Raw genomic sequence first — 12,833 nt, 5'->3', positions numbered from 1 at the left:
CTCTTTCATCCAACTGACAGCCCTTCAAATAAACGAGCTGTTTCAGCAGCCATCCTATGACCCACTGAACAGAAGGACTGGAATGGCAGCAGTTTCTGTAACAAGCAAATGCCTGATGGAGCAACGAGTTATAACGAGCCAAATATTTATTACTAGATAACACACATGAACCTACCAGCAAAAAGTCTCAGCTAGCAGAAAACATTGCTAGACCTTATCAAATTCAAATTAAATAGTTAAAAAAAATTATCCCCCAGTAGCAGCTGCCGCGTGGCGAACACTCCGACACACATTAAATCCCTATGGGTATCGGAGCGATTACTGCAGCTTTGTAAAAGGAGCCCCATGTTTGTAACACCAAAACACAGATTAAGGATGCACAGTATGAAGAATTAGAACAAAAACTATTTCATTCAATTAAGTTATTCTTACTTAGACCTCAATATGGGAGTTAAAGGGGGTGTTATCAAACCAAAAATAAAGAGATCATATGAAAATACCAAAAAAGGGTTAGGGGCATATTCTAGGTGGCAGCAGATGCCCTACTGCTGCCTAATTTACGCCTCCACCTTTTTACAAAATCGTAGTGTGGTTTTTAGTGCCAGCCGTGGTGGTAATGGCTCTGACGCTCATTGAAGGGCCTAAGGGATCTGGTCAAACGGAATGTTAGGTCACTCCCAGCGCATTTCCAGAATGCACTGAGAGAAAGGCCTAAGATTCCAGTTGGCCGAGGGGCCTTAAGTGCCTGGGCCAATCAGGGAAGGGGCGGGTCCACCATTCAGTGAAGGTGAGCCTTCTGGCTGGCTGGAGGAAGCATTCGTCCAGCTGGTCAACGTAACACAATGTACTTTGGGGTCTGGGTGTCAGGGGGCATGCGCTTTGGAGGGGGGGGGGGTCCGGTACAGTGACTAAACATAATATATTCTTGCAATCAAATTCAAAAGTGAAATTTAGCTTTTGGTTGGAAAATTCCGATTCCAACAGGACTTCTTCAGGGAATCAGTGAAAAGTTTTACATGCAGACTGGTGTCAAAAAACAGTTCCTCTCCTAATTTTTATATACAAAATGATATTTATTATACCACAGAAGTGATTATTTGTCACTGGGATTTATCATAGCTCTACTTTGGTTGATCTGATGATGATTGCTCGTAGGGGTTTTTTTTGGTCTGTTTTTTGTTTCTTAGCACTTCCTCCAGGTCAGTCACTAAAGAGTAGATTCATTCTTTATCTGAAGTATTTTAGCCTTCCACACTACTTGTTCTATTCTGGCTTTGTGAAAAAGGGGCTCTTTTGGTCCACTCTTCAATATTACAGCACACAAATATCTCCTTTTCTGCCAAGGAAATTCACGCTGTTGACTGAACTTTTGGGGTTTCTGTATTATTCTAATTACTCTCTAATGTTTGCATCCATTTCTATTTGTCCAAAGTACATGTGAAGTGCTAAGTAATTAGGAAACAGGGCTTGAGAGATTTCATCTTCAACCATTATTATTAACAGAATTTTATTAAAAGTATACGCACCTAGAAAAAGTCATCCTTGAATTTAATATATAGAATCTTATTCATTTACAAACACATTTTAACAATATATACTTATTTTCAGATCAGCTGATAGAATTAACAATTCATCTGGATACACTTAACTGTTCGATTGTCGACAGTAACATTTACTGACTTTGATAAGAAAGAATCATTTCTTTATACATTTCTCTGCAGTACATGAATGAGAGAGAATCATCGGTTCAAAGCTTTATACAAGTCAAAGAAATCTTTAATGATCTCATTAATATATTATCCACCTAACAGCAACAATTATATTATAGATATCTCAAAAGAAAATACAAAAAAATATATAATAATGTGCTGATCCCAAAGATCAAAGCTTTACTTAAGCCACGGATCACTCTAAAATTGATCACACACGTTTCAATATGAAAGAAGTGTGTAAAGTTTGGTAAAGGATCGAACATGTCAAAAATCTAATATCACACACCATTTTAAGTCTCTTGTTTACTGAATGGAATGTGTTTACCATCTGTGAGAAACTTCACTAAAGAGAACCAAATCTGCTGCCCTCTTATGGTGGTCCTACCCAATGGAGCATAATATACATTAATTTAAGAGATTATTTTTTTTGCAATGTGCTTTAAAAATATTAAGCAAAGTGTTTTATATACATCATTAATCAGTGCTTTTATTCAATATTTCTTAAAGGAAATGCTCTTTCTTAAGTGGATGAAAAAGACTGGCTTGAGAATCGTCTCAGTTGGCATACTGTGCATAGAATGCCACTTTCACCCTCTCAATCTGATGGCATAGTTTGATGGCTGGGCCCAGCTTCAGCTCCATGCATTCCTGAACAGTCGGGAGTGTCAACAGCAGAAGTGCTTGGCCATCGATGTCCTGGAAAAAGAAAAGAAAGAAAACTGATTGAAACCGTAAGACAACATAGCAAACAGAGATCGGCTTCACATGATCTCAGATTTTATTTTTATAAGGTGTTTAATATCAAACATGAGAACTCTTAAGGCTGTCTACCTGAGTATACCTCTTTCTCTTCTGGGGCTGAGGTTCCAGTGATGACACAGAATCAAAATTTAAGGATTCTGAGTCGTGTCCTACATGTATGGCTAGGGAAAAGTCTTTGTGCCTTCTACCTCTGTGGATTACATCAAAATTAGTAAAAGGCATACTGTACTCTGGAATGTGTTACTACACCTAGAAAATAACCTGGAACAATCTTCCCTCTCTCACCTAATACTGTGAGACTACCACTAGGGGTCGCTGATAATATTTTGAATCTCAAACTTTGATAGAGCAACAGCAACTCTAAACTCCTCTCACCTTGGCTTCTGCATCCCTATATGTCACGTCTGTCTGTCCAAGTTAGACTGTAAACTCTCCTGAGCAGGGACCGTCTATTAAATATCAAAATGTACAGCGCTGTGTACACCTTTCAGCGCTATAGAAGTGATAAATAGTAGTAGCAGCAACTGCTTGTGGTTGGGGTCTTTGTTAAATGAGGGAAAAATTGGATGAGGGGAGGGCAGATAGGAAGAGATAGATGGGGTGGGGAGGAAAACAGATGTGGGTTTGATGTGTTGGTGGGGGTTCAGAAGGGGGTTTGCTCTTGGCCTTTGCATCTGCCCTTCCAGCAGGCACTTATGCTGTCTTGGGATTTTCTCATATCCAAATGTCTTCTTTTGTAAAATGGGGGAACACAGGTTAGTATGTTTGGGCTACCATAACTTCTCTTTCTCAACAAGCCCTTGCTTGTAGACATGGTGAGCTTCCCCACATGTATATAGCTTGCTTATAAAAACGGTTTTACATCTTTATGCCAATCTACATGTGTAAAAGCTGCATGTTCCATTGTGGACGCTTGTAAAATAAAGGCTTCAGTGCATGTTTGCTTGTTTATTTACTTATCTGCTTTTTTTCAAAGCGGAGTACAAAAACATGCACAATAAAATCAACATACATACATAACACACTGTATCAAATCAAAATTAAGATAAAATTAAAAAACATAACAGTGTAAAAAACAGCACGATGCAGTATAATCTTGATCATCTCTTCATGTATTAGCGTGTGTCATGCCAGCACAGTAACTATAACCGCACACTAATAGATCATTCTTACTCACGTGCTATCTACCTCCTCTGCATCCCTGCTGACATGAAATAAAGGAAGCTTACCTGTTCTTGAAATATTTTTGCTAGAGGAGCACAATCTGTTGATTTAATAAACCGGACAACATCAACCACTGTCCACTCTAGTGGGTTACTCTCCAAGACAAGGGTTTCTTCTTGTTTCATTTCCTACAAGAGCAGCAGCAAAGACATATATTAACAAAACCTTTCCTACTACACCAATATGGTGAAAATACCTAATGCCAGTTTATATGCACCTCTTTATCCAAGCATCCAGGTGTTATGCTTGTATTGTTCTGATTTAAAACCAACAGGCTACATTTTCCTCCCTGAGAACTGTAAAGGAGCTGGTAAGAATGACAGTTTTTGTCATCTTAGGATTGCTCGTCAATAATTTAAGACTAGACTAAAACATTTTTCTTCCAGGATTCATTCAGTCTCGTTGCTCCTGTGTTCACTTTTGCTGAGGCAAGGTTTGAGGGATGCACCCAGCAGAATGGGCATGCATGACTATTGCTATCTTCTTGTCTATCTTTGAATTTGATTTATTTAATTCACTTTATGTGAATTGCTCAGAAAGGTTCCTAATTGAGCAATATATGAACTAAACTTGGAACATGCAAAAGTCTGGAGAAAATCCTTTGTGTTTTATAGTCATAAGGTCATAAGTAAATAACACATGATAGTAAAAAGCTTGATCACAACATTTTCACCCAGGAAGACTGGCAATTTGTATACTCTCAGGAAGAGAAAATGGTTACTGCGAATGGGCAGACTGGATGATTTGGCCTTTATCTGCCATCATGTTTCTATGCAAAAGAAGCCTCTCCATAATGCTTTAGTGCTTATTGCTTGTGCAGAAGTTGATGTAGGAGCTGTACACTCACATGTTTGACAGAATGCTTCTCCCCTTCACTGTGTGTGAAATTTTGTGCTTTCCGGGTTCTTCTTGTCCTCACGTTAGGGACAGGCCTGTCGGATTCTGTACTGCTCCGCAGTGTCATTGTTCTCCCCGGTCTTGCTGAGGGCACCTCAGCTGAAGAAGTGTCAGTGTGCTCATCACGGAGCTCGGAGCTCGTTTCTTCACTGCCCGTTTCATCTTCCATTGCATCAGGGTCCTCGTCTTCACTTTCCTGCAGTTGAATGGGACAGCTTAAAACTGGAATCAGATATGCTGGAAAAAGCATGCACTGACTGTCAGATGAAGCTTCTCTCACTTTCAATTTATCAGTGTTATTTAAGACAAAATCATCAAAGTTACTTTTGGCCCTCTTTTACTAAGCTGCAGTATAGGTTTCTAAATGCTCCCACGCTGAAGGGTAGAACTGGGTGGGCCTGGGGGTGGGTCTACCCATAACGCAACAGTGCCTATTCTGCTCCCATGACAAACTCCCAGCGGTACAATATGAAGAAACCCGCAAATTTGATCTGGCTTTCACATTGAGCTAGATTCACGAACCTGCCCAATCGGGCCCGATCCAGGCAGGTCTGATGAATTCAGGAAACTTCAATATGCAGATGGGGGTGATCGGAGGAATGCTCCCATCTGCCAGCAGGAATTGCAGGTCTGCGTGTAGACCCGTCCAGCCGCAATTTTATTTTTTTTAACTTTACTGCACGCGCCCTCCTGCTCTCCCCTTCCAAGCTCTGCTCTTGCCGCCCAGACTCTCCTGCTCTCTGCCGTCTTCCCTGCAGTGCAAGCACACGGGTTTAAAACGGGGCTGTACTGTGGCATGCAGCTCCACTTTAAACCCATGGGCTCGCACTGCAGGGAAGGCGGCAGAGAGTAGGAGCTCAGGACTGGAAGACTAGGACAGAGAACAGAGCAGGGACAGGAGCTGCACGTTTTTATTCCCCCAGTGCTGCAAATTTCTTCTTACAGATCGGAGCAGAGAGCAGAGCTGGAAGATCGGGGTGAGCAGGCAGGAGACACGGGACAGAGCAGGGCGGCATTTAGGGCGAGCAGGCAGGAGACACAGGGCAGAGCAGGGGGCATTAGGGGAGAGCAGGCAGGAGACATATTGGGGCAGAGCAGGGCTTCTATGGAGCTGGAGAGTCGTAAAGACATTTTTTGACTGGTCTCCAGCAGTCGCTTCATGAGTTATCGGCCAGCCCAGTCGGTTTTAAATTTGCATGCGTTTCTTCTCATTTGCATGCACAGATTTGAAGCGGATCGCTGGAGAGGTTAGTGAATGGGGCCAGAGGGAAATCTGATCATAAAGGGGTCACAAACCGATCAGTTTGCTTTGTGAATCTAGCCTATTGTCCCCTGGATTCTATATATGATTGCTTCCAAGATGAGTATACATCTTAATAGGCTAATGAGGTGTTAAACCATTGATAACTGGATACTAACAACCAATCATTGACATTAATTACCACCAACTAGGATTTGCACAGGGTACCTAAATTCATAACCCAGAAGGGGAGGGGAATGGGTGTTCCATAAAATTCCATGCAGTATTATAAAATATTGGGTTTTGGTGGCCAAATTGGGCATTAGTATGCATGTTTCTGTTTATTAGTACTTATGTGCTGCCCTTTGCCCTTTTGTGCCCCCCCTCTTGTAGCTTTCAGGCAAGTATAAAGTATTTCATTTAAACAGTACAATTGCATAGGGATTGCAAAAAAAAAAAAAAAAATTCCTGCACATAATATCTCTGCCAGTCCACCCTGGTTTTCCCTTTCTTCGGCAGAGCAAAGAGGGTTGTTTCCAAAGTTGAATTTTCCTCCTTAAAAAGCTATGTAAAGTATTATTGAAAAGTAGCAGCTGTAATTTCCCAGGAATGTGATCAAATTGATCCGTTTCCTTCATGGAATCGTGTTCTCCCTGCTGAACAGCAAAGTAGTTATAAAACTGCTAGTTTTATAGATTATTGTATACTAAACAATGGAGACCAAGACTAGAAGTAAAATTATTTCACAACTGTAATTACTGCCTTGTAAATAAAACATTTCAGTAATACAGGACATCGAAGTGGTTCAGAATCCAATTTTTAATTAGTGCAAAATCACCTTATGGATTTACTAAATGCCTATTTTCTAGTCAAAAGATAAGAAATAGACAATTTTGCAACTTGTAAATGTGTTTATAATTAGTCAGGAAACAAGTGATAGCATGTCATGCACAGCGGGCTAAGAGGCTAGAGAAGGGAAGAACAATTTGCAGTCATGTACCTTGGACACAAATCTTACCCCTCCTTCCCCTCCCAGAATAGCTTTTATAACATATACACTTTTCATCAAAATGGGGAAGGGGGGGATCGATATTCAAAAGGGTTTAACCAGGCACAAGAGGCTCCTGCCCTGTTGAACTAGCTACTCTTGAATATTCAGAGGCACTTAAGCAGTTAGTACTGCTGAGCAACCCCTCTAACCAACCATCCCCTAACTGACTAAAGGCCATGAGAGTGGCCTTAGGGATCTGGCCAATCAGAGTCTTAGGCCACTCCCAGTGCATCCCAGAATGCAATGGGAAGGAGGTCTAAGACTCCGGTTGCCCATGTGCCTAAAGTCCCTCCTATAGGAGGGGCCCTAGGTGCCTGGGCCAATCAGGGCCTTAGGTCCCTTCCTAGTGAAGGGGAATGTTGGCAGTGAGTGGTAATCTCTGCTCAGTGTTTGCTGGCTTTGCTATTCTAAGCGCTAGAGCTGCTCTTTGAGTCGCTCTTTAAAGCTTTCAAACTCACGCTGAGGGTGCTCCTTATCTTAAAAATTTAGATTTGAGGTTTATATATTTTTGGTGGAGTCTAGGGAGTTAACTTTCCTGCAATGTCCTAGGACACGCCCAACTTATATTTTGGTGTCTTTTAAGAATATTTTGTCTTGGGGTTTTTGCTATAGTAACCTCATATTAACCTGAACATTACTGACTGGGGGGGGGACGAGGGAGGCGGACCGCCCCGGGTGCCATCTTCCTAAGGGTGCAGCACCCCTCTTCCTCTCCGCCTTCTGCTTCTCTCCCTGCCGCATGCGCATGCCCCTTGCCTTCCCCAGTACCTTTTTTACTTCCTCAGTGTGAGGTTGCTGATTGGCGCTCTTTCTGATGTGACTTCTGAGACCTGTGCCTAGGAAGTGACATCAAAGGTTGAGTTGACTGATGTGGGCATGCTGCTCATGCCAGAGAAGTTAAAAAGATACGGGGAAAGGGAAGGGGGCGTGCAGCGGGAAAAAGGGCGGGGGAGGGGCGCCGCTCACCCTTACAACGCCACTGGACTGGCAACTGTCTGGCTGTTTACGAATAACCTATACAGCTTGTTTTCTCATTTGATCCAAAACGGCCCTACGGCCGTGTTTGCGAGAGATGTGCCATGCCACCTCATTTCGTTATAATTCCTGACTCTGGAATTTTTGTCTAAAAGTATGGAAACACGTTTTATCCTTTACCTCTGCTGATTCTGCAGGAGTGAGCTCCACCGCAGAAGACCGCCTTTTCTTCTGCACAAAAATAGATTTTCGTCTTTTCCTCCGTCTTGCTGGCTTTGGCGGTCCACTTTCAATGCTGTTTTCTCCGATTGGTGGCTTAATGATTTTCTTTCTTTTTCCATAATAGTAGGCTAAAGTAGAATGCATTAGAATACAATTTTAAAAAAACTCCATTTATTCTGCGACAGAATTCAATATGTTGCATGAATATAAGTAAGAACTAATGACTCAGATGATGAAGTAGTAAATTATTTTGGGGCCGTTTCTTATGAATCCATTTGCAGATAAGCCCAGTTTAATGATTTGGTGCAGACAGCTTTTCTGAGAAAGGATCACCCTCTAAAACAGCTAATTTACTCTGGCAGCCGAAACATGCCATTTCTTATTTACTCACTGTTGAACTTTCTCCTACTGAAGGGCAGATTCAGATGCTGACATTATAGGAATGGTTTTGTTAAAATACACGCTGGGCCTAGCTGATAATGTTTCAAGAGGGTGGGAATCTGGTTGACCTTTGTGGAACCCTGAGGCTTCCTGTACCCACACAGAACTGTGATGACAGTGGTTATAGAGAAAGGATGGCCACTGCTTAGTCACTAGTTGTGAAAGACTTGGCAGCACATATGTAATAATCCCTCAACAGTGACACAAGAGGAACACAGGATTTGGGCAGGGTACAGCTCACCCCAGCTGCTCTCTGATGCCCCTGTGTTATCATGGTCGCAGTTCATATGTAGGGCCTTTACATTTTAATCAATGCTGCTCGGTTTATCATTTTTTGTGCCGATGTACTGAGCTACAAATTTGTTTTTCACAGTGTCGTCTCATTTAAATATTCATGTGACCTGCAAAAAGGTACAAGATATCCCTGGCTCTACCCCTCTCTGGTACAGCTGTTTTGCAGGTAACGTGCTATTTGCATGTTTTTGCCTATTGCAGAATCACTAGTCACCTGGTTTTGGTTACTGTCCATTACCATTCACCTCACTAATCTCTCATTTGTCAATTCAAATTCACATATTCAGCCTATCCAAATCACATTTCAGTCTACACCTCTTCTAATACTCTTTAGTGGATGCAGCATTTTCTCATGGAGAACTGGTTTTACAAGTGGGAGAGGGCTTCAATCAAATTTCACAGCCAAATGCATACTTGCCGGTCATATGTACTTCTGTGCCCACGGAGGGGAGGAGTTCCCAGAAGTGCACTGAGGCTATACATATTGTACTTGAGTGCACACTGAGTGCAGTTTGGGAGCAGTGGGAACTAATATATACAGTACAGGCATTTATAAAATAGAACATGAGCAGTTTTACACCTTCTTTGAAGCAAATTAAATTTGTGCTTTAGGGACTTGTTTTGGGTGCCTGTTTTGTAAAGCTGTATAGCCACAAGTTTCAAGTTTATTTAAAATTTGATACAATCGCTTATCAAATTTCTAAGTGATGTACAGTATTTAAAAAGGGGAAATATATATAGACAGATGCAAACAAAATGAACGCTAAAGTGACTCACTGATCATTAGGAATAGGGGGGAGAAGAACAAATCTTTATCAAGTAGGTTTAAAAGAGATGCCATTATGAACTTTCCACATAAGTGTCCCATGAGATTTTCCAAAGCCATTTAAGCAGGCAGACACTGATTTATTTGCATAAATTATGTCTTCATGGACACAACATATGTGCTTTCAGCAGCATTTAGCAGAGGTGTGGGGGGAGGCTGTTTTTGACCAGATTGGAAAATGATGTGTTATGTTAGTATTTTATAATGGAATCTAGGAGCCCAGATACCATTATCAAATAGATTCCGACTGTGGTCCAAAAAGAAGTACCTATTGCAGAACTGCCTCCTATACGTACCGGCACTTATATACCGAAAGTGTAGAGCGATGTTCCTTTTGTATGTCCCTGCAAATATATAAGTCCTTTTATGGGTAGTCCAGAAAAGCTCCACTTTTGGCAGAGCCTAGGCAAAGCAGGGCTTTAAATCTGTCAGATGTGAAAACGCAGCTATTAACAAATAATGACTTGTACACGTGTCTTTAGAATAATAAATTGACATTTTCAAGCTCTTCACTTTAAATATGTACCACCTGAACAAAAGTGTCAAGAGAGCCCATTATTTTGAAAAGCCTATTTCGATTTGATGGCCACTTGGTAAGGTTTAGCATTTTATTGATACGTTGAAAGGAAAATGGTGTACCAGAACTGTACAGCACTCTTGGCCCTTATTTACTGATGTTTTCTCCCATATGAAGAGCAACTGAATAGCCCTGGACCAAAACCCATGTGTTTCAGTTGTGTGCTCCTTTATTAAGACCTACTGATGGTTGAATTTAAGACGAAAATCTGTGAAACTGATGACTATTTAGCATTTTAAAAGCATCTCGATATTTTTATAGCTTATTACTATAGAATTGCTGGTAAAAATCTAATTCAGTTACAGTATATAACATCATCTTTTGACAAGTCAACTGATGATAGGTGATTTGAGAAACAATAACAGTTACAATGCTGGAATAACACTTAGCTTGCACTAATTCACACATTAAGGGGGGTAATTCTCTATAGGCCATTTCAAGTTACGTGCCGGGTATGTTTGGAACTGCCTTTATCCCAGGACAAGCAGGCAGCATATTCTTGACTGATGGGTGACGGCACCGACGGAGCCCAGGTACGGACAATTTTAGAGTGATTGCACTCTAAGAACTTGGAAAGTTCTAGTAGGCCGCACCGCGCACGTGCCTTCCCGCCCGACAGAGGCGCGCGGTCCCCAGTTTCTTAGTTTCCGCGGAGCTAAGAAGACGCACTTTCAACGGCTGTTGAAAATTTTTTCTCAAACGCCTTCCCGCTCGCGTAAACCTTTTCGGAAATTATTTCCCTTCTTTTTCTTATTTAAAAAAAAAAAAGAAAAAAAAAAAAGAAAGAATTTTCTTTTCTTTTTTCGGGTTCGCCCCTGCGGGGCCTGCTGCCACCATCGAGGCCTCGGCCTTCGATTTGGCAGAAGCCGTTTTCACGTTCATGCCCCCCCAACCCGGTTTTAAGAAGTGCCAGCGGTGCGCAAGGCCCATTTCCCTCACCGACCCGCACAACTGGTGCTTACAGTGCCTGGGTCCTGACCATCGGGCGTCCACCTGCACCCGCTGTGCCACTCTAAAAAAGAGAACTTTAAAAAACCGCCAGATCCAACAGCGGCTTTTATTTGGTACCGAGATGTCGGATTCGGCAGCACCGGTCCCGACTTCGGCCCCGACGCAGTCGGCACCTACCTCATCGACGCCGCGCAACATCGCGCCGGCGTCGCATCCCTCAGGTAAGCCGGCTAAGAAGCCTTCCCCGCTGGAGCGCCCTCCGATCTCAGTGGCAGCGAGCCCAATCCTGCCGACCTCGAGGCGCCCACGGAAGCGCTCCGCTCCGATTGAGGTGAGCCCCTCGACCTCGGGTTCCTCTTCGGAGTGTAGAGCGGCACCAAAGGTACCGCAGAAGAAAAAAGCGGTACCGGTGCCTTCGCTGGACGAGCGAATTGCCGCCGTCCTGCAAGTGCAGCTCAAGGAGCAATTACAACAGCTCCTTCCTGCTCTTTTGACTCCGAGCCTTCCAGTCCCGGTCCAGTCTGAGCCACCGGTACCGGCAGTGGAGCAACCTCTTTTATCGGTATCCACTTTGTCGGTACCGGTACATACGGCTTCATCAGCATCCATGCCGATCTTAGCGCCGGAGCCGAGGTCCTTACACCAGGCCGTACAGACTTCGGCACCGGCACACCCTATAACATTTCCCGGTACCGTTTCACAGAGATCTGGTAAGTCGACTCACAAGACTCGACACCTGGAACCCTCCACACCGGAGTCACGGGACCGGAGCTTTCAAGTGAGGGACCCTGATCTGTGGGGTGATTCAGAGGAGCCTTTCCTCTCTGAGGGAGAGTGTTCGTCAGGGGACGAGGATCCTTCTGGTTTAAATCCATCCTCCAAACCTGATGCAACTTCTTTCACTTCGTTTCTCAAAGAGATGTGTGAATCTCTCTCTATTCCCTTGGAGGCTGAGTCTAAAAAATCCAAGGCATTTCTCGATGCACTGGACTTTGACCAGCCTCCAAGGGAATTCCTAAAATTACCTCTCCATGATATTTTGCGAGAAACTTTCTACAAAAATCTGGAGACGCCCTTGACCATTCCAGGAGCTCCTCGAAAACTGGATTCCCTATATAAGGTCATACCTATTCCAGGTTTTGACAAACCGCAACTCCCTCATGAATCTTTATTAGTGGAGTCCACTTTAAAGAAATCTACGGGGGCTAATATGTACGCCTCTGTCCCTCCTGGCAGAGAAGGTAAAGCCATGGATAAGTTTGACAAGAGGTTATATCAGAATGCGATGCTTGCTAATAGATCAGGGAACTATGCTTTCCATTTTTCTTTCTACCTTAAGCATCTCATTCAAAATTTGTCATCTTTTGAAAAATACCTCCCTGACCGTAAAAGATCTGCCTTTCGCCAAACTTCTTCATCGCTCTTACAACTTCGTAAGTTCATGGTCAGATCGATCTATGACACCTTTGAGCTGATCTCTCGAGCCACGGCTATGTCGGTGGCCATGCGTCGACTGGCCTGGCTCAGAGTTTCAGAACTTGATGTCAATCATCAGGATCGACTGGCTAATGCACCTTGCCTGGGGGATGAGCTGTTTGGAGAATCCATGGACTCCACTACCCAAAAGCTTTCAGCTCATGAGACTAGGTGGGATACTCTCC

General features: G+C 43.0%; 1 protein-coding gene across 5 annotated transcripts in view; it reads right to left on the bottom strand.

Moving 5' to 3' along the window:
- Positions 1 to 1,490: 1,490 nt before the first annotated feature.
- SFMBT2 (Scm like with four mbt domains 2) overlaps positions 1,491 to 12,833 on the bottom strand; it is a 243,407-nt gene continuing 232,064 nt past the window's right edge. For all 5 annotated transcript variants that reach the window (XM_033959308.1, XM_033959310.1, XM_033959309.1 and 2 more), the window contains 4 exons: positions 8,042 to 8,211; positions 4,546 to 4,791; positions 3,704 to 3,826; positions 1,491 to 2,408 (listed from right to left, as the gene is read on the bottom strand). In XM_033959308.1, the coding sequence (XP_033815199.1) occupies positions 2,268 to 2,408; positions 3,704 to 3,826; positions 4,546 to 4,791; positions 8,042 to 8,211 (680 nt within the window). In that variant the 3' untranslated portion in view covers positions 1,491 to 2,267. The remainder of the gene's footprint in view (positions 2,409 to 3,703; positions 3,827 to 4,545; positions 4,792 to 8,041; positions 8,212 to 12,833) is intronic.

Source organism: Geotrypetes seraphini, chromosome 9, assembly GCF_902459505.1.
Source record: "Geotrypetes seraphini chromosome 9, aGeoSer1.1, whole genome shotgun sequence".
NCBI classification, from domain to species: Eukaryota; Metazoa; Chordata; class Amphibia; order Gymnophiona; family Dermophiidae; genus Geotrypetes; species Geotrypetes seraphini.
This window is presented reverse-complemented; position numbering and strand designations above follow the sequence as displayed.